The sequence below is a fragment of the Phlebotomus papatasi genome, chromosome 1, assembly GCF_024763615.1.
Source record: "Phlebotomus papatasi isolate M1 chromosome 1, Ppap_2.1, whole genome shotgun sequence".
In the NCBI taxonomy this organism is placed as follows: domain Eukaryota; kingdom Metazoa; phylum Arthropoda; class Insecta; order Diptera; family Psychodidae; genus Phlebotomus; species Phlebotomus papatasi.
The window spans coordinates 40646754-40669387 of record NC_077222.1 but is presented as its reverse complement, the minus strand read 5'-3'; the positions used below and the strand labels follow the sequence as shown (position 1 = coordinate 40669387).

At 32.3% G+C, this 22634-nt stretch overlaps 1 protein-coding gene across 1 annotated transcript in view; it reads left to right on the top strand.

Annotated features, from left to right (window-relative positions):
- The window catches only part of LOC129799714 (neuroendocrine convertase 2), a 79589-nt gene that overhangs the window by 27174 nt on the left and 29781 nt on the right, over positions 1-22634 (top strand). Inside the window, exons 2-3 of the mRNA XM_055843876.1 lie at positions 6852-6959; positions 20409-20661. Of these exons, the coding sequence (XP_055699851.1) occupies positions 6852-6959; positions 20409-20661 (361 nt within the window). The remainder of the gene's footprint in view (positions 1-6851; positions 6960-20408; positions 20662-22634) is intronic.

Genomic DNA, 22634 nt, shown 5'->3' with positions numbered 1-22634 from the left:
GGTGAAGCTGTGTTTTGTAGATAGTGCTTGAGAGTGCAACTCAAAATCACTTTTATGTCAAAAGAGAAGGATTTAGGTCAAAGGTTATGTGTCAAGTTTAATAAATTAGCTTTTCTCATTATTCAGCACACCTCCTTACTTTTAATTGGTCCTTTTCTTCATGCACATCCTTGCTAAAAACACGCTCAGTGTACTTGTTGCATTTAAAAGATTAAGTGTCGTGCTCTGAACTTCCTTACAAATTGAGAGTCTTCTCAAAAGCTAATCTTTTTAAATTATAAATAACATCTTCTGTTAGTACAAAGCAAGAAAATTTTAATTATCTTTTCAAGTCGCAAAATAAGAAAGTGTCTACATAATTTGAAAGTATCGAGAAAGGACTTATTCTCTTTATATTTGAGCAACATTATGTTTCTAAGATAAAGTAAATCCATTCGTCTATAATTTCAAATTGCTGCTGTGGTGAAAGCTTTCAGTCATCGAACCATCGCACATTTGAGACTTTAGGAGCTTCCCTTTAGGGGGGTAGTGTTGGATATATGAGGGAGGGAAATCGATTTGGGATCAGCTCAACAATAACACATTCATTTCTCACATGTGGAGAGAAAGTGCTTCCACTTGTTTCACTATGTCGCAATGGATTTAGACACTTGGAGAGATTCAATGACGTCAAAAGTAGCACAACAAATGCAAGAATATGTCGAAAATATGTAGAAATTCTCATTTTAAGGGTACACAAAATTAATTTCTTGCTTTTGATGAAAATCTAAGTGATATCGATTTGCGATTTGATATCGATTTCCCTTTAATAATCCAATGTTAAGTTCAAATTTTCCAAAAAAATTTTACTGATAAGACATTAAAGAAATTGAGCCATATGGCTAAGCCCAAGCCTTATGTCTGAAGTTCGTATTAGTGTCTCTCCAATAAATCCATGAATTTGTGAAAAAGGCAATATATCCATAATTAATAATATTCAGTGAGATTTATTTAAAATTTAAAACTTATTTATTTAAACTTTCATCAATTCGAGGCATTATCTGCCGTTCTGCTGAGAAATTTCTTAGCAAGTAGTAGGGCAGTGGAATGGCACGATTCAGATTGGTTCGTCGATATCCATTATAAGGTGCTATTGTATTGAGGAGACGCAAGTTTTTCGGTTTTAAAGAAGCACTTCCTCGGAGCCCTCGGAGTCATTATTGCTCATTTTTCTTTTCGGAAAATTTTCCGTTATACGAGCTATTGCTTCATATTTCACAAAAGCAGGTTTTGTTCATAGAATTAGTACTTAGTCAATTAAAACCTTTATGTACTGTTAACAATAAAGATAACACCAATTATCACTGAAAAAATTAGTTAAAAAACGAAGAATAATCAATTTGTGAAATTGTGTTTAAATTGAGGTGAAAAATTCACATAATGAATAAAAGGACTGCAGCACAGAAAACATTTAATACATATAAACAAGAACTTTGACCTTCATTTATTATGAAAGAAATTTTTTGTTCCCATTTGCAAAAAAATCTCATTGTTGAACCAGGTTCGAAGTTCCCTTAATTTACCTTATATTTTTATTATTCTAAAATTTAAAAAAATAGTAGAGGAAAATGCCTATGCTTCGTACGATCCCAAGCTTCGTATTTTTTCTATGTTTCGTAAATAAATATGACTCATCGCACCCATGTTTTAAAAGCTAAGGGAAATTGCCTGGTTTTTAAAACATATTGCGGAGTTACATTTATTCAGAATCATGAAAAATTTAGTCATTACGAAGCATGGGGTCGTACGAAGTCTGGCATTTTCTCCTAGTATACTTTTTTTTAATTGAAGAATTATAGTCACTTAAAGTCTTATTGCTACCGTTGACACCGTACCATTTTTCGCGAATTTATGCATGGTTGTATAGGGAAATAAGGATAGGAGAGACCGAGGTAAAATTAGCCAGCAAATAAAAGTTTTCTTTGCCAATAATTTGTGAAAAACATGTTTTAATCAGACTGATAAATATTTCAATGAATAGAGAGGGAGTTAATTATCCTGAATGAATAGTATTGTGCTCAATATTCTTTGTAAGGAAAACAGTAGGGGAAAATACTCTCCCCTCGAACGTTTATGCCTTCAAATAATGTGAATTTTCTTTTAGTTTTCCTTTTTTTTAATTAATATTAGTTGGCTTATCATTAATTATTGACAATTCCGTGATAATTTAATGTAAATATATTACGAAAAACAAAAGAAATTCACATTATTCGAAAGCATGAACGTTCGAAGGGAGAACACTTTACCCCTACCACTCCACTATCTAATTCTACCTCTGACTAATTCTGTGCCGGTCTCCCTTATAGCTTTTAGCTATATGGACGTAAAGGTGAGCTAAGATCTACAATCCTTTTATTATGTTAAACACAAGAAGGAGGAGGATGGAGTATGTCAGACTTCACAAATAACACTTAAAAATGATTTTAAAGAACCATATGATACGGATTTTTTCCTTTTGTCTAGTTCAATTGGGAAACTTAAATCAACCATATGTCGATTTTGACTTTCACAATTTTCTTCTAGCAAATCTCCATGAGCAAGACTTGCACTTAAGTAACATGTGTAAGCTTTATAGGAATTTTAGATTTTATATCCAACCCATTTGCTCATGTGAAAAGGTCAAGTGTGAACCACCCACATTGTGTCGTTTTTAGGCAAATTTTGCTTCACCTCGCAAATTTTGTGCTGGAAATGATTTTGAAGCTTTCTGTCTTCCAAATTCAAATTCTATTGTGGTGGGGTAGCTTTTGCTACAATGTTTGAAGTTCATTCTGAGGGTAAATTTATGCTACTGTTGGTGATTATGGTAAAGTTTTTAGCGGCAGATAAAATTGATGGTATATGTTGTGTATTTTGGTGTGTAATCATTGGTATGGAATTGTTATGCGTCTCTTGGCCTTGCTGTTGAGCTCACAGAGTCATATATGAGCCTCCTTGTGCCAAATTCAAGGGTAAGAGTGATACCATGACCAAAATAGACTGCCGAAAACTAAAATTAAATTTGCATAATGGCTAGGCCGTCGCACAGTCATGAAATAATGATGGATTATGTGAGTTAGAGGGAGAGAATTTTAGGGGTGAATGTATGAAGTGAAAAGTGTCACCACAGAGTAACTCTCCCATGAGAAGATTGAGAATCAGCTAACATGGGTTTAGGGTTTTTTTTCACTATTTTTGGAGATATGTTTTCTGGCAAGGATGGTATGAGTTCTCCTACATTAACCATATGTCACGCACAGAGATTTTACTTGGACCCATACCATATTCAGCACGCAGAACCATTGCAGACTTCCACATTATATAACCGTTTGAGTGGCATTTTCCCACGTGGAGAGATACTCTGGATTATGGATGTCTTTGTGTCACACATGGGGATAATCTTGACCAAAGAATACTTTACTTTTAGTTTGCACAAGCTATAAAACGCCACGAGAACAGAAAAATATACGCCACAATTGATTGGTAAACATGGAAATTTATGCAGAGAATCACATTCAAGTACAAATATGCCCCCTGTCTACGTGCTTTTGAACTTTCTAAAGCTTTTACCTCAACTCAAAAGATCCATTATATTCGATTTGCTCATTCAAAGATTTTTTTTTTAATAAAAGGAACGTGAGCTTTTCGTACAAAATCGCACGTAATGTTAAAAACAGTTACAATTTAGTTTTATCATTACCGGTATATATTCATTTTATTTATCAGATCACATATAGGTTAGTAAATCGATGATTTGATGAAAGTTTCTCTTGCTTAAAACTTTAGGTCTATTTATTAACTTACAACTTCCGCCATCTCCGATGTGATTTAATAAGAGGAAACAATCAAAAAATACTTTATGTAATTTAAGCGGTCTCTAGAATACAGGTTCATCTCAGTTCCTAATGACTTGGAATATTAAAAATATAAGCAAGTGTAGTATTTTTTCAGAATCGGTTGGGTGAATTAACTTTGATATACAATTTTAGGGAAGATTAAAGAATGTGACATAAAATCGTGACATAAAAATTTCGGGGTCGAGATTGAAAATTTTCATTTAACTAATTGTTTTTTCGGGTCGTATTTAAAGACTTTGCACTAAGCAGTAAAATTATAAAACAGTCAAAGAGCAAACTTATGCATGTTCTCGAGAATATATATGTGTCTACAAGGGATAAGGTGGGGCTACTGTGTGCTTTGGGCCTAGATTGTTATACGACTTTTTCGCCTATTTCTAAATGAAGCTGATTCTTACAATTATTTAATTTAGATTCACATTATTTTGTCTATCCAAATTACATCATGTTAAAACCCAGTTTCCATTAGAAATATTGGAAAATATTATACAACAATGTATCTCCACAGCTCAAAGTAGCCCTGCCTTCCCCTATGTGTAAAATTTCATGTGAAAATTTAAGTGATAGGAAATGTTTCAAATTATCTCAATCTACTTGAAGTTAAAATTTTTGCAAAAATCTTGCTTATTGAAAAATTTACAGTAGTTAATCCAGATGAATAATTCTTTGATATGAAACCCGTATCAGTTCTGTATTAAAACTCTTAGTGCCGGAAGAGTTTGATACAATTTTCTTGTACAATTTTCATCTATTAAATTGAACTCATTTAGTGATAAAATATGAAAAATACGCAAATTTTGGATGAAGCGCTAGAATAAAAGACGGTTTCTTATGTTAGAGAATTTGATGATAAATTTGGGAATCAACGAGATGTTTTAAGGTTTAAGTGTGAAAGCCTTTGACCTTTTTCTATTCACGACATCAAGATTCACAGTTCCTCTTCAGTGCTCTTGGTGCTTCATCATGTTGATGGAAGTGATGACAAATGAATGTGATATTTGACGAGCCATGATGAAGAGTTAATCATGCGAAAACTTTACTTTCCTCTTGGATAATGAAAATGTGAGACTGATATAAAATTTAACATTGACCATCTTTTTGGCAATCACTCACTGTCTCTTGCAAACTTTATTTGGAATACGCTCTACCTTCTGACTGAATATTAGATAAACTCAGTATTATACATAAAAAGCATATCACCATATTGAAAGTCAAATCCGAACCGTTTCTTTTATGTTTATAATACATCCATGCAAATTCTTAGACAATTCTTAAGTTTGTTAAAATGATTTAAAAAATATGAAATAAATTGAAAATTTTATACAACGATAAGAGAGAAAACGAAGAAAACTGTGCAGTTTATAAAATATTTGATTTACAACAATTTAGTCTTATTTACTTAATTTCCTCAAATTATTTACATTTAATATTTAACATACGTTACTATCGAATCTAAAATTTATCAAGGAATTGAAATTAATATTTATTTTGAATATTATGTAATTTATTTTTAATTTATTGCAATACTTTCGCTTATCCATGCTTTTGGCTCCAAAATGCCATCCGGGGGATTGACCTGACTGAATTACAGCAGATTAGACCACATTTTCTTTTCTCCAAAACATGAGCTATGTCAATAAACATTTAAAAATTTAACTGACACTCGGAATATTTTATTTCACCGGGACGTACAGTAAACGGATAAGGGATAAGTTATGCAATTATAATTTATGAAAAACTATAAGGTTTCCAAAAATTTCATATCTCAAATTAAATTATGTAGGACTATAATTATGTAGAAATATGATTTTATCGTATTAAAATTATGAATGAAAGTGTTTCTGTCTATATTTGTTTTTCTTTTATAAAAGAAAATTTTAATTGTACTAAAATGTAAAATATGGAAAATTATTTTGACTAGTAATTATAGTGAAGTTTATGAATAATATTGATAATTATGAATAATCGATAATATCGATAGTTTTACAATTTCATTACACGAACATTGGAATGTTAAAAAACTTTTAAATTTAAATTTAAGTAATCAACGAAACAATTATGAAGGTTGGTCTCTAAATTTTTTTCAATACGCTTTGAAAAAGGGAAGAAATCTGTGTGAGTGGCTTGCAATTAATTTTTTATCTTCATTGGATTAATGCCTGCAATATTTTATCATCTCGAAAGAAAGGTCAGAATAATACCAAAGTGTTAATTTGAAAATATTACCTTCATTTAATGGCTTTCTTTTTGGCCTCTTAACTCTATTCTCTTCTCCATTGCCGAATTGTCGTAAAAGCTCCACTCTGCTTATCATTAATTTATCTTTGCTCTTTTGTGGGCAAAAACCAGTAAATTTGCATGAGCTAGTGAAAATTTCATTGTCTGACCGTGATTTTAATGTGGGTGCCGAGAATTGTTATTTTGTGTACTGAAGTGACGCGAAAATTTCAATAAAATGGGATTTACAGTGGAATTGTTTGCCACAGATACATAAAATCCATAAAATGTATAATTTCGTTCCAATACTATTTAGATTTTTCTCTCAGAGAGGATTTCTTTTTCAAGAAAAGACGAATAATGAATGTATAAGCAGCTAAGGATGGATTCAAATGAGTGAATTTCACGCTCCATTTGGTTTCAATAAAATGCCAAAGGAAGGAAAATGTGCTTCGATGGCAGGTGAAATGATGACATTCACTGAGATAATGGGTATCAGTACCCAATTCACGCCAAATTGATCAGATTGTGTTTAATGTGCATCCCTATGGCATACAAAGAAGGAAAATTTCCTTGGTCGTCGATGCATAAAAGCTTTAGACACGTGTCATTTGCACAATTTTTCCACCCAAAGCGTCTTCTCCATAAACATGTGACTCGAGGGAAAAGAAAGCCAACTCCATCTCTCTCCCTGACATTCTTCATAAAAATATGCGGAACACAATAAATGCTAATATATTCCTTTCTTGTCTTCTGCAGCTTGCTGGAAGTGCTGGAAAAGAGTTCCATTTTAAGCATCGATCGTTGCCTCATGCCAGATCCCGGCGAAGCATTACACACTCCCGTGTCCTGAAACGAGATCCTCTGGTGAGTGTTCAAAAATAATTTATCACTTCAGTCTCGTCTTTGACTGCAGCACCCAAATGTGCCTATCTTATGGGGTTTTAGTTCGTGGTGGTCCAAGAGAAATTTATCATTCTCAAAAGAGACGAGACAATGTAATTATTCTCGGCAATTCTTCGACTACCCTTTCATGCTCATGTTTTCTTTGGCATTATGTCCATTTTATAGCATGTAAATTTAATCAAATATTTGGCAAGATTTCAGACATGTTTCCCCAAATGTCTCTCTGGGATTTATTGTTGTCCAGACATTTGTCTTATCCATTTAACTGCTCGGAAATAAGTGTGTATATAGTGCGGAACAATTTTTATACATCTATAGGATTATTGTAAAATAAATTTAAAATAAAATACGTAAATTTTCTAATTCCACTATTTTATATAATTTCTGTTTGAATATATTCAAAATGATTAAATTAAAGTTTTCGAGCATTTAAAGATTTTTGATCTAATACCTGTTTAGAACGAACATTGGTTAAAAAATTTTAATATCAATAAAATGTGTATAATCTCACTGTTTATTAAATTAACAAATATGGCACGATAATTTCTAGAAAGACTCTTTGATGTTGTCATGTTTTACTTCATGGATTACCGGCTATACACTAGTCTTCAAATGGTTAAGATGCCCACAAGAACTATTAGTTATTTAGCCTTAAAAACCAATTATACGGACTTAAAACTAGAGGTTTAGTTCAATTTCGAAATTTCTCGAATTTTTAACTAAAAACCTGTTTTACTGATTTTTCAATATTTAATGGATCCTTTACCTCAATCATGAATACTATTTCCTAAAAGATCTTACCTGATAAGAACTTAAAAAAGTTAATCCATGTGTCTAAACCTTAGACCTTAAGATTGTGTTAAGATTTTTAGACTATTCCAAGAGATATATGTGCATTTAACAAGATATCAAGTTGTATTTCAGTTTAATATGTATAGTTCATATCTGAAAGTATTGGGACGGTCTTCACAGTAACAGTTTTTTTAAGATTAAAGGTTAAATACTTCTAAATTGTACTCCCTCCGTTCCGAAATAAATCGTAGTACATTTTGCTAGTACATTTTGCATGTAAAATTGTACGACTTTTCGGAACAGAGGAAGTATAATTTTCTGAATCTCTTGGGGAAAGTTTGGATTTATTGAAGGAGTTTTCAAAAGTCTGATAACTTTGAAATTTCCTAAAATCGTTATTAGTCGGTCTTGTGTTGGTTATGAATCGATAAAATGTTGGCTTATACGGTCTATGAACCAAGGTTTCTACCGTTTACTTGAGGAGACCGGTTGTGAAGTTGGTCAGCAGCCGAAATCTGAGATATGATGATGGAATAAACATATTTTCAGAATGAATTTTCTGTCTGATGGAGTGTAGCAGATAATGGACGGTAAAATAGACCTCTCTTGATTTTTATTTTTACTCTTTAATTGTTCACGACGTTTCAACGACGAATGTCCTCTTCATTAGGTCTTTGTATATTTTTAATAATGGTTTGTAGACCTGATGAAATGGACATGTATCCTCGAAACGTCGTGAAGAATTAAAGAGTAAAAATGAAGAGAGGTCTATTTTAACCGTCCACTATCTGCTACATATTATTATTATTAAATAAGTTTTGTTCGATATTTAATCCCGAAACTTCTCGGTTATTTTGGATAATCCTTTAAATGATTCACTTATGGTTATTCAAATTTATTGTAGAAAGATACACAAAAAAGTGACACAAAGGGAAATACTTTGAAAACACTCGTGATCATTATGTTTTTCTTACGAACTAGGGTAAGTGTGCCAAATTTCGGCATAGTTGCATATAAGCACCGAAGTCCTAAGTTTGAAATGCAGTATTTTTAATTCATATTGATATTTTTTGTTACTTCCTTTTCGGGAAGGCTGTGTGGAACCTTGAAAACTAATTTATCCTTTTTTTCTTTAAATCATTTCCTAAAATATTGAAAAATTAATAACAATATGGACATTACTTTGGGTAATATTCCGGCCACTTTGAGTGAAATACCGACCACCTTTTTTCTGACCATCTTGTGTGACGGAACGGATAGAAAATTTCAAAATGTCAAGCGGAACGAGTTTAATTTTTAGTTTAATACGTTTATATGACCCACAAGCCCTGAAATCTTCCATGTAATCTGTTCTGTAGACCTCAAAGTGGCCGAAATTAGAAGCTGGCCGAAATTTGGCACACTTCCCCTAATGTCTTTAAACATTTGAGAGAAATTTTTGTTAAAAAATTATCGTTGTCACGTAATTTTGACATTTTTTCCTGTGGGCAATTGCGTTAAGGCCTCTATACGCTCTATACACTTAAGAGCAATTTTTGTAAAAATGCATTTTATAAAAATTGCCCTATCATTGTTGGTAGAAACGTCACTTTTTTTCAAAAAAGGCAATTTTTGATAAAAATACTTTTAGTCCATAGACGCCTTAGGATCGATCATAAATACGATTTCAAGCAGTCTGTAAAATGGTGATGCTTTCTGTATCCTTTTTTAAAGCCTGCATTCAAAAATTCTTGATTTTTTTAATTTTATTTTGTTTTTCTACTGAAATGCCTACATGAAAATTCTTTGAATGTTTTGCAATATATATTATTTCATCCGTTTCAGCCTTTTTTTAAGTTCCGGTATCGAAGATATATGACGCGAAATTCATTTGCAAAATATATAGTCATTTTGAATATAACATAGGCGAGTATATGCGAGATATTGAAACATTTTTTTCTCATTTTTATTACACTTGAGGATTTTTTTTTTATTTTTATGAATTTGTGAGACAAATATATTCATCTCGCTGGAGTTGTGAAATAAAAATCTTGATTTTTATACCTTAGCATAAAAGAATTTGGCCAATTTTGGATGTGAACGTACGTATTCATGGTATGTACGTTGTTGAAATGATGTGAAATAGCTTTGCAGAAGCTATAACAGAAGATCTTCAGCAAATTTAATTAAAGTCCAAAGTCGTGCATTCAGAGAAAATTAATTTTGACAAATTCATGGATTTTTTGCAGAAACATGAGTGTTGGAAAGAAGTTCTTTTCTTTACAACTTTCATTTAACAATGTCAATTTCAAATGATTTATATCAAAAGTAATGACTTCACGTGGCACATAGAAGTGTGGGGAAAAATTATCATGAAATTTTTCATGATTATTTTCTTGGTAAATTTCTTCTGGGCACTCTAACACTGTGAGAAGAGTGCGATAATAATTAAAATAGCGTTATTTATTTCATAAAATGAAGTTGGAGAAAAAGCGCACAAAGTTATGAGAAGAGATTCTTATTCTTTCTTCTTTGACTTTTCCTTGGCATTCTTCGGCATAATTTCATAGAAGATAAAAATTATACGGCTTTCCAGGCATTCTCTTAAAAGGTGAGATGCTATGGTGAACTTTTTCAATTTTTATTAATCTGTTAATTTCATAAGTTTCTTTTATGTTCTTACAAACTCGACAGAATTGTAAACTCTAATGGATTTCTTCAATGTAACATTTTTTTATATGTTAGTTTATGCTGTAAAAGGCTCTTGATCCAAATAGTTGTTATTTGGAAATTTAAACATGTTTTCCACTGAAGGGAATTTCAAAGCAAAAACATTCTGAAGCTTTGATGAAAGTTTAATCCACCTGATCCGAGTAGTCAACTTTCATACTATCATATAGCGCATTTTCATTTTTATGCTAAATTCTTATAAATGAGAAACAGAGAAAATGCATGAAATATCGTGGGTAGTAAAATTGACTTCAATTTTCATTTGCACTGATTTTTCCATACATAAATTTTGAATGGAAATTTTCTCATCTTGCCAAATTGGATCAATTTTACAAACTCAATATAAACTTGTTTTGTCACGTTGAAGGCGAACATTTACCCATCACACGGTGATGCTTTAATGTAGAATGTATACATCAATTTTGGTAATTTTTCATTAATTACATTATTAACAAGTTGACATGAAACAAAGTTTCTGAAATGCCTTAAAATTGACTTAATAAAATCAAAATTTTATTATCAGAGAGAAAATTTTTGAGAAGCTGCATAAAATACCGCAATATAACTTTTCCTTGATGAAATATTTTAGAAGCTTTTGTTTCTGAAAAAAATTCAAACTCCTGAAACACGGTTAACTTTTAACACATTTCTTGTATTGTTCTACCAGATTCCGTTTTCTTCCAAAATGAAACTTGTGGTTCTTGTTTGGATTTCCCATAAAGTTTTTGTTCCCGCCACAGTTTCCTCTGAAAGCAATATTGCATGTATGACGTATGAAATAAAGATGTTTGCGAAAATGGAGATGTTAGCTTATGTAACGTAATATAATGGCCAATTGATGATGGAGTGTTTTAGGATTTTCCATTATATATGTTGTACTTAGTGACTTGTGAAAGTGTAAAAAGTTTTTCATGAAAACTTTTCATCTTTACGTCATGCCACAACAGTATGAGCTGGCAAATAAAATGCCAAAGAATGATCCAATGTTAAGCACGAATAAGTAATATACATAAAGTGTAGTAAATTGCATATTCACGACAAAAAAGTCTGTCGTCAGACATGATGCTAAATGTCCATTGAAAATATTTTGCATCCTGATGCTGAAAAGTTTTTCACAATCTTTGAGAGAGATATGAAAACTTAGAGAATGAGTGATATCTTAGATAAGATATTTTACTTGCTTTACAAGCATTTTCAAAAGATCAACATAAACGAGCATATTATAAATCCTTTAAGATATATTGAAATTTTAAGAAAATAATTTTTACTCATGCTTCGCATTATTTAATCATATTGCTCAAATACAGTGGACAGTTATGGTAAAACAGGGTAATTTTTAACAGTAATATAATTTTGAATTTTGAAATTCCTTTGCCATGCAAGCTATGTAAAGAGGAAACAGCTTCCTGACAGCCCTGGGACAAGAAGGTTGAAACAAATTCAAGATCTTGCCATGGATAGTGTTGGGGTCGATTCCGAACATTTTTCTGAAATGGCGGAGGATCGACAGGCGCGGGTTTCTAACATTGGTCTACCAAGCCCGCTATTCCAATAGAAATTAGCAGTTGAAAATGAATGAATGAATGAGATTTCCTAACTGTTTCAGAAAAGAAGAGAAAGGAGAAAAAGCAGAGCACTTCTTCGTAAGCTTTTTTCTTTTACCTATCTGAAATGGTTCGGAATTCTCTTGGGAATTCTCAAAACTCATATTTAGATTGTGTTAAAAATTATCCTATTATACCCTACTTTTCCTGTTTTTCAAAATTTTCATATTCATAATTTTCTCCCAATTTTGCATTTTCATTTTTGAGAATAGAAGGAATAGACCAAAGCAATGATCTTTATTGAAAAGTCTTTCAAAATCTAAGAATTTCGAACCGTATAATTCAATTTCAATTTCAATTCAATTTTCTTCATCTTATTAGGTGAGATTCTTAACAATCTCACCTACTATAATCCTAACAAAATTTCATGTCGTCCGATCGACCTCAAATTTGGCCAAAATGTGTTTCGCCACTTCCTGATTCCGAATATATATGTGGCTAAGTTACGTTCCCGGCCGGCCGGCCGGCCGGCCGGCCGCTCTTTGGAGCTTAATAGCTCCTAAATTAAAAAAGATATCGACTTGCGGTTTTCGGCAAAGGTTATATATCAGGTGAAAATTGCAACTTGGTGCATAGACCCCCCACCCCCCACTCCTCCTTCCGCCATTTTGAAGACCCCCCTTTTTTTGTTTTCTCAATAGCTCCGCCCCTATGGCATCGATCGGGCTCAAATTTTAGTATGTTATAGCTGGGCCTTAGAGCTTTCCATCAATACCAAACTTAAGGTCCCCCGACCCCCCTGACCCGAGCTATAAGGGTCCAAAAAAAATTTCTTAAAATGGCCATAACTCCGGTTCTAATTGTCAGAATTTAAAAAGTGAGGGCTTTTTGGAAAGCTCTCGTGAAATGCCACTTCCCCTTCTAACATCGCAAGTTCATAAAACCATCGCTAGGGGCGCTTTTTTTAAAAAGAAAATTTTTAAATCTTAAAAGTTAAATAACTCAAAAATTCCATTGTGCATCGGGCTGAAAATTTAGTATGTTGTAGCCGTTGATTATACCTATCAAACAAAAAAAACCTTAAGTCGATCTAAAACCCCTGACCCGAGCTATAAGGGGTCAAAGTTCGAACATTGACCGGCCTCTATCTCCGGTTCTAATTAACATAGCGACCTAAATTTTACCTTTTTGGTTTCGTCTCGATGAGCACTTTCAGATGGAAGTTCAAAAAGTCACCACAGGTGGCGCTGTGATAGCGTCAAAATTCATCGAAATTCAAAGACACTTTTCTCAAAAACGGCATTGTGCAAGTTAATGAAATTTTAGTATGTTGTAGTCCAGTCTAGGACGTTTCCAAAATGGTGCGTAAGTGCGCTGTGGTTTCAATAGAACCGGAGATATGAGGGGTCAAAGTTCACAAAATTCAAAAAATCATATCTCCGGTTCTATGTGACCGATTTTGATGAATGAGGGCTTAAACGAAAGATCTTACCAAATGCTACAACTTTCTAGAATATTTGAACTTCGTGGGACCAACACCAGGGGCGCCACAGTCGAAAAACCAATTTCAATATCACATAACCTCAATTATCTCGACTGTCGCTAAACCGATTTTGATGATTACTTCGACACAATTGTAGAACACATTTGTCTCTACATTTCGTCCATACATCATTTTCCGCTCAGACTACGCTATCACTCCGATTTTGCCGTTTAAGTGTGAAAAAAATGATTTTTCCCATAATAACGCTTTGAAATCACTCAGATGCCAATTTGACTGCCTCTACTCCACCAAGACACTTAAAATAGGGTTTTAAATGGAAAGTCCCACAAAATACAACAATTCTTTGAAATAGTTGAAGCTCAACAAATGACTACTTGGGGCACTCTGGATGAAAAAACGAGTTAAGAAACAAAAAACCTCGCTTAACTTGGCTTCTGAGTAATCGATGAGATCATGTTCTATGGAAAAATTATAGAGAACATTCTGGTCTACATTTCACCCATATAACACTTTTCTGTCAGTTCATCCAAATCCTTGATATTTTGGTTTAAATACAAAATTTGTATAATTTCACGAATTTTATTCAAGATAACTGAATGGCGTCTCCCAACTTCAGCTCTAAATCGAATTTGCATGCACTCCGAGTTAGCTTACGTTAAGAATCCGTTAAGAAGAATCCGTTAGCTTACGTTAAGAACTTCCGGGATAAAACCGATAAAACGATGAAAAATCCCTTCACTCGTTGTATGTTTTAGGTTACAATATCAATTGTTACAATTTCATTATACTGTGTTATCATACTTGCACATTAAAATTTTAATATAATTCACATTAATTGTCGCTGGTGATAGTCCAAATGGGTAATTTGTGTGTTTGAATCATTTTATATTCAAAATTTGATCTATTTGTTGATAAAAAGGTAGACGTGGCCCGCAAAATTTGAAATAAATTGATTTATAGCATTAATTCGAAAAATTAATGCGATTTTCTCTTTAATTTTTTAATGTGAAAAATATTTATGATTTAGGTAAATTTAAACTTATTTTTGCAGGCCAAGTCCACTTCTTTATCAATAAATAGAAAAACCCCAAATATTAAGTGACTCAAAGACACAAATAACATATTTGGACGCTCATAAGCGACAATTAATGTGAATCACATTAAAATTTTAATGTGCAAGTGTGATAACGCCGATAAAGTAGGCAGGCCAGACTGAGTTTAAGAGAGGACAGAATCACTTCCGAGCCGGCTGTTTGAAATGTGGGTGATTGTGAATATTATTATAAAAAAATACTAATTAAAAATTTAACAAATTCATCAATCAAATCGAAGGACTAGGAACCGTGCACTAAACACCATGAAGTCCGGTCGACACACTGGGAGTAAAGCAACACAAAAACCCTAAAGAGTTACATAGTCCACTACAATACCGTATAATGCACTCAGCTCACGTATCTTGAAACAAAAATGTCCTGTATCACCGATACACCTCCATCCAGAAATCGGCGAACGAAACCAGAGTCCATCGGGAGCACCAGGCCCCGAAGGTTGTTCAGAATAAATGGGGCAAAGTAATTGAAGGATCTTTGAAATGATTCATAGCGCGGTCTAGGAAGTAACAACAAATTTTATCACAGGGGATTACTGTCTCGAACAAAATATACGTGGTCACCACCAATTTGGAAGTAATAAATAGACACCCTATAGCTGTAGCTGTAGGGACAGAGAAATCTTCAATGATTCAAACGTTTTTGAGCATATTCGGCTCCGTAGAGGAATGGTGGAATCTTATGCGGTCTTCTCGCTTGCAGAGTTTTAATCAATTTTTAGCTTAAAAAACTTATTGATTAGTATAAATTTGGTGATATTTGGACTTTTCAAGAAAGCATTCACCAGATTTACCGTTTCCGAGAGTGAAATTCTCATGAAATCCAGCAAAAAAGTGGTTTTTAGTCATGAAAATATGTCTTAGAAAAGTTCCAAAAAAGTGGTATTAAAACGTATTATTCCTTATAAAAACGGGTTAATCAAGTAGATTAGAATTCCCTTTAAACAATGATGTGCAACTTTTGGTGTCCGGTGCAAAATTTAAGGTAAAAATGGGGTGTTCAATGATAACGTTAATCGTGTGCGAAGATAGAAACTTGATTGAACTTTCGCACAAATCGCCATTAAATTTTCATTTTCCCCGGGAGGAAAATGAAAGGATTTCCTGGGATTATCTGAGGTGGGATTATGAACCCTATAAGTAAGAGACTTTTTTGGCATAGTTGGAGAATCGATACGGTTTGCATGGTAGTCAGAAAAAATCACTGAATTTGAACATCATTTTTGTGTGCGAAAGTTCAAAGCCTCCCCCTACCTCATTTTTCCCTATCTATGGTAAAGAAGATTCCCTATCTTTTGCCTCAAGTTGCTCTATATTTTTTTCTGTTTTCAAGTTTTTTTTTTTAAATTTAAATATTCTTAACTTCTATAGAAAGTGAAAGGTATTGTTGTGCACCAGTTTTGGTGTTACAAAAGAAGTAGCAATAAACATCATTCTTAATTTCTTTCAATTTATTATCTTACGTAATGCAGATCCCAAACAAGTTGACTTGATAATAAAAAGTTTTTTCTTAACTTCTTAGTCCATTAGAACAATTTGTTATAATCTGTTTTTTCTTTGTCACGCGCCAGACCATGAAAAGTTTACTGTTGACATTTCACATTGAAATTCAAGAGGTTCATTTTTCTTCTTGGAACGTGTTATCAGGTTATCACCTATAAAAATTTTTGGTAAATTGGGTTGTTTCTTTTTCAGTGGCTTTTCTCTTCTGTAGGATTTTGTATGAATGAAATGCGATATTTATACAGTGAATTATAAAGATGATTGATGCTTTGTCTTTGCTCTTTATATCCCACTTTTATTCTTAACGATAATATCATATGAGAAGAAGAAAATATCTTTGTGTGATAACCATAAAACAACATATGAAATGCTCCTGTAAAATTGAGTGGAAGTCTTTATTTTACAGATGTGTTTGGTGGGTATACTTGTGAACATGAATATGCATAATTTACAGAGAATTCTTTGTGTTTTTGCATATTTATCTAAAATTGTTGTGTCTGAAGAAAATGTGTTATATTTCAAAGGCCAAAGTGCAATACACAATAGTATATTATGTGTGCAATCGAATTCTAGTGTATGTGCTTTGTGAGTTAAATCTTTTGAAATTGGACTTCAGTGAGAATCAACACAAATGTATAAATGATTCAATAGCTTTGAGGGTTGAAAAGAAAAGGATTTATGTCGATTTGTTAGAAAAGAGAGAAATGGTAAAAGCAACCCATTAAAACCTTTATTGAATAGAATTTATTTAGTTGAAAAAAAAAAGACTTAATGCAGGTGAATGAAAAGAAAAGCAATTTAATAATCAATATTATAAATGAATTTGCATTTCATTGAGAGACCCAATCAACATAGAAATCGAATTAAAAGCTGTGAATTGATGCTACCAAGAGTTTACTGATTGAATTTGAAATTGAAACTCACTCGCTGGGAAAAGCTCAATTTAATTGTGATTCCCATTTGGAGTGCTTTTATGTCAAGGCAATAATGTGATAGGAAAACTTTCACGTGTGAGATTCTTTTCTCATAATAGATGATTCCATGTGTTCGTATACGATCCTAAGAGTTGGTGGTAAGATGTTTTTTTTTACAAAATTATATTTTTTTTGTTTAATAGGGGATGAAGGATTATATTTTTAAAGATTGAGCTTGGTTTCCCAAGTTCATAAGATGATTTTTAAAGCATTCGAAAAAATCGGTTTTTGTCGCTCATAGTATTTTGTGAGGATCGGAACAAATGGTAATCGAAAGATTGCGTTATTTGCAAAATATGCTTGTTGCTGGAAATTTTCTTATTTTAACAACATTTTGAAAAATGAAGTACTATTGAGTGTTAGGTCTTTTAATTTTTCTAGTCTTCGTTTTCTGTTTGTCCATCCGAAACGGAGAGCAAATTTCAAAATTTTGTATTAGAAATGATTTTAAATTACCTAATTTTATCCTAGTATATTCATTTGTTTTATCCGTCGAATAGAAGCAGCACAAAATGAATAATTCCCCTCGAATCCCACCAAATATACAACAATAGCTTCATGGAATGAAGTAAATTTTTTTTATGTTTAGCATTTTAGATTATTACTTACGGATAATGAGCTTGAGCTTTCACGTTGTAAATTTTTTCCATAAGATTTACTCTGCATCATCCATTGACATTAGACTCAAAAAAGACTTAAATCGAAGGTCAGAAAGATAAACGGTCATTTTTCTTTAAACCAAAAGATGCGATACTCTTGTATCAAGCTTCAAAATGTATCCAAGTGAAATGTGCTGGAAATGTTTATTCATAATCTGTCAAGGAGATGTTTAGTCCAAACTTTCCAAACTACTTTCTAATAATTTGATGAGCGGAAACACGATATTATTAAAAGTCGGGAACGTTTTTAAACAAGATTTCGTTTTTTACTTAAAAATAATTATTCAAAAGCAAATAAACTTATTTGAAGGATTTTTCAAGTAGCTTACTTGATACAAGATCAAAAGATGTTGCAAAAAATAACAGAAATAATCTTTTTTTCGTACATTAAAATTAAAATATATAATAATTATAATAATAAAAGTCCGGTACACAATAAAAAGTCATCAATGAAAATTGTGTACGATTTTATGAAATTATCTGATGTAACGTGCATTTCCTCTAAGAGCTAATTTCTTTCTGTTCTACCGGAATAAGATTTTATTCTTCTGCTATAATTTGATATTCTAACTTGAGAGCGCGGCAATCGAGACCAATTTCTTGCAGACAGATAATTTAATAAGAAATCCAATGAGATAGGAAAAAGAAAATGGGAACAGACATATGTATATACCAAAGAAGAATAGGGTTTCCATTTCAGTCTCTTGTCCATCTTAATTTTCTCATCTGAAAATTAATTTTTTCACCCGTCAACTTTGCTCATTTGGGAATCTTTCACTGTTCTTCTAACTGTGAGAAAAAGAGACATCCCACTATATTATACCCTGGGTGAATAGGATATAAAAATTATTTACTTTTGTCAACAGATATTCCTAATATACTGAAACCATTAAGTAACTTTTTTTCATTGTTGTACACAAGATGAGAAATATTGCTGGAAAATTTATTATGGTTGTCTTCTACTCTTTCAGTTGATACATCCCAACAGGGTGTTTTACTTTTTTTTTGTTGGAACAACATGGGATGACACTAAAAAATGCTATGAATTCTGATTTTAAAGGATTTTCGCAGTATTTGGGACAAATCCTTTTGGATCTTGGTATATCAAATATTTTAGGTGTGAATTTTTCATGAAGAAAGAAGGACGAAATCTTCTTTTATCCAGTGTACCATTGTAAGCAATATGTCACTGTTGATTTTTCTCAAGGAATTTTACTTTTATAGAAATTTTCATGAAAAAAAATCGATTGTATCCAATGTTCCACGTATTTATATTCCTACAAAATTTAATTGAGAAAGAAAAGAAGGAAACCATATGCCTTTTCATACCACAAAAAAATGAGCGTGAAGTACTTATTCTGGATATACACAAGTGACACTGGGACTGGGGAAAAAAGCACTGGTGGGCGAGTAAATAAATTTTATTAAAGTTCTTCTGTGAAAATGAGAAAATAATGAACGAATTGCTTGTGTTGGGAGAATTTTCATGAGATGATGATGGTATAAATTTATGCCTACAGTGTATCTTGAAATGCTCTAGAAATTGCATGATACTTTTTCTAGTACATTTACCATCTGAATCTGAATCATTTCCATGAATCATGCTTTCAAGGGAGAGAGAGTTGAAGGTGAAAAATTATGAAGATTTTCTTCATCTTGAACCACTTTTTCGTACTTGACGCGGCCAACACTGACCTAAAACGAATTAAAAGCATTTTCTTATGCTGTTTGTTAAGATAAGAAAATATTCACATTAAAATATTTTTGAGATAATTGATTATTAGAAATATTTTAAGTTATAAATGAAGAGTTATTAAAAAATAATATCTTAGCAATGACATTAGAAATATTACAAAATTTTAATAGATTTTTTTTTATTAAAAATTTCCTTGGTATGCTTTAAAAACCTACAATATTTGTTCGTATAATTATTTTGAGAAGTGTATGTAATAAATATTTTTCATTTCCTTTGGGAATGCGCCTGAAAAGGAGGTCAAAAGTTATTATTATGAGAGTATGTCACACATATCGACATATTGCCATCAAACTCAACATATTTCTAGGATAATTGCTTATCATTATCACTGATCTACATTAGTACATCTTTGATAAAATAATTTCCTTGATGGAGAGTCACAAGGATTATTAAATTGTGTATTCTCGTGAGTTTCTTTTCAATAAATATATACACACTGTATTGCTCCGATAAAATGATTTATTCCATCGTGATTTTATGTATTTTCTGCACAGAGAATAAGAATTCCTGTTGAGACTTCGTCAGGAAATTTATTTCGTCGAAATTATGTCACATTAAGTGGTTGTGTACTCAAATGATTTCTTGAAATATTCATAACTGCCATGTGGTGAGGAATTTTGATTATTTCAAGAATGTGAGAGAAATATTTAGGGAATCACACAATATGTGTAAATAGGCGTGGTATTAGTTATAAGACAATTGATAAGGAATTCTATTTTCTTAATTTCTGAAAATTCTGCTCAATTAACATAAATTTATTACATATAAAATTGATTTGTGTTCCAAAATTTTTTAAAGATATAGGTTCAGAATTTGATAGGTTGACAAAAAAACTTACTAGTACCTTGTGCTTTCTTTTAGGTTCACAGTGCTGTTCAGCAAATAGGATTTGTACGTGTGAAACGGGGGCTTCGTCCTGCTATTCCATCCATTGTTGGTAAACCTGTGGTGGCTCAACCTGGACAAGCACCAACAGACCCCTATTTTCCGCTACAATGGTATCTGCGGAATACGGGGCAAAATGGTGGAAAAGTGAGGCTGGACCTCAATGTCCAGGCTGCCTGGGATCAGGGCATCACAGGAAAAAATGTTACCACAGCCATTATGGATGATGGTGAGTGTTCAATTTGATAAAATTGATTCCCGCAGAAATTTAATACGACAAGAGGTTTAGAGTGATGTATAGGGGAGCAGGGGCAAGTTCAGACATGCATATAGATAATATAAAGTTTTGGGATCTGGGAAGTAGGGCAGGTGAGGTTACATTGATATTCGACTTTCTTTGGATATTTCTAAAGGAAACTGGGCTTTAACATATAAAGTAGTTTAGCTCTACAAGAAACCCGCTAATTTTAGGCATTCTCCTAGATATAACCCTTTAACTATATGAGATATCAAGTTAGTTAATAAGTTCTTAATTTTTCTTATTGTCAACAATTTTTTCCTATTTTCATGCGGTGGGAATGTATTTTTACCTAATATTTAAAAAATGGTATTCATAGCTCCCATAAACTTTTTAAATCTGTAAAATTTAATGAAATCAAAATTCCCATCCTTTTCTCTCTCAATTCTTTGGACATGTTTATCCCACTTTTTCGCATTCTTTTTTTTTGAATATCACAATAAATTATCACAATACAATGACAACTTCAACCAATCTTTCTACCAATTTTCTTCAGTCAAAAGGCAGTTGATCCCTAAAACACTTATCTTCTCGTTCAGTAATAAAACCTTCCCGATTTAAGAGCTCTCTCCGATTGAGCTCTGTAACGATTCGAAGGTAAATCAGAGAGAACATACCTTAAAACCCGTTGAAAGTTCGAACGTTTAGGGCAGAATCACATTGACAGTAAAATGCTCACCGTATTTCGTTGATTTACGCATTTACATTGCAATTCTTACGTAAACTTTCCATTACTGTATTACCTTATCTCATACTCGGTGGCACTATGTGAAAATAATATAAGAAAACTGAAGAAATAAAACGAAAATGCGATAAAAGGTGAGCAAAAACATTGTACGAAAAACTGTTGCGAAAAAATTCTACAGTTTTTTTGCTCACCGTTTATCGCATTTTCGTTTCATTTATTCAGTTTTCTTATATTATTTTAACTTAGTGCCACCAAGTATGAGATAAGGTAATACGGTAATTGAATATTTACGTAAGAATTGCAATGAAAATGCGTAAATCAACGAAATACGATGAGGCTTTGACGGTGACGGTGAGGATTTTACTGACAATGTGATTCTGCCCTTAAACTGACAAGTTACATAAAAGTGAGAAAGTTCATTAAAGGGACAAATTGCAATGCAGACGTTCTGTTATTCTGAAATTCACCAAAACCTCACAAAAAATGCCTTTTTCAGCAAACGTTTACACACTGTTATTGACATTGGTTGACGATTGAAGTGTCAAGAATACCGAAATTTGAAATTGCAGAACAATCAGCGATAAAGCTGCGGGTACGTGAACTTGCACTTTAGACTTCCGGAAGATTTTCGAATAGGTTTAGCTTGGCTTTGTCTTTTCGAAAGGTTAATACTGAATGGAGCCAATGTTAACTTTTAGTGGTTTCCGTTACTGCTTAAAAATTGGTGACCTTTATCCCTTTAACAACGAGACAGTTTTCGTGGACCGAATATATTCAATAAAAATGAAACTAATGAACAAAACCAGTAAAAGGTCTTATATCTGGCCTTCGAAAAGCCAACAGAGTCTGATTTGGTATATTTTTTGTCTTTATGAACGATAGGGACAAAAATAGCCTAAAAATTCAAGTAATTTTTCTGACATGAATGATAATTTTCAATCTAATGAAAAATATTATGTTTGAGTATTGTAGTTTCTTTTCCCAAAACGGTTTTGCTTAAAAGAAATTTGAAGTATAAAAAATATTTAAAATTAATTTTCATTATGAGAATTTAAAAATTTGTCATTTTTTAGCTTAAATATTTACTACATAGCAAATAGCTAGAGACTTGCAAAAAATATTCTAGATTCCTTCAACCTTCTACTTTATAATTATGTACAGACATAAGAAAAAATAACTTTAAGTAGTCAGGAAAAAATGTTTTCATTATGGGACA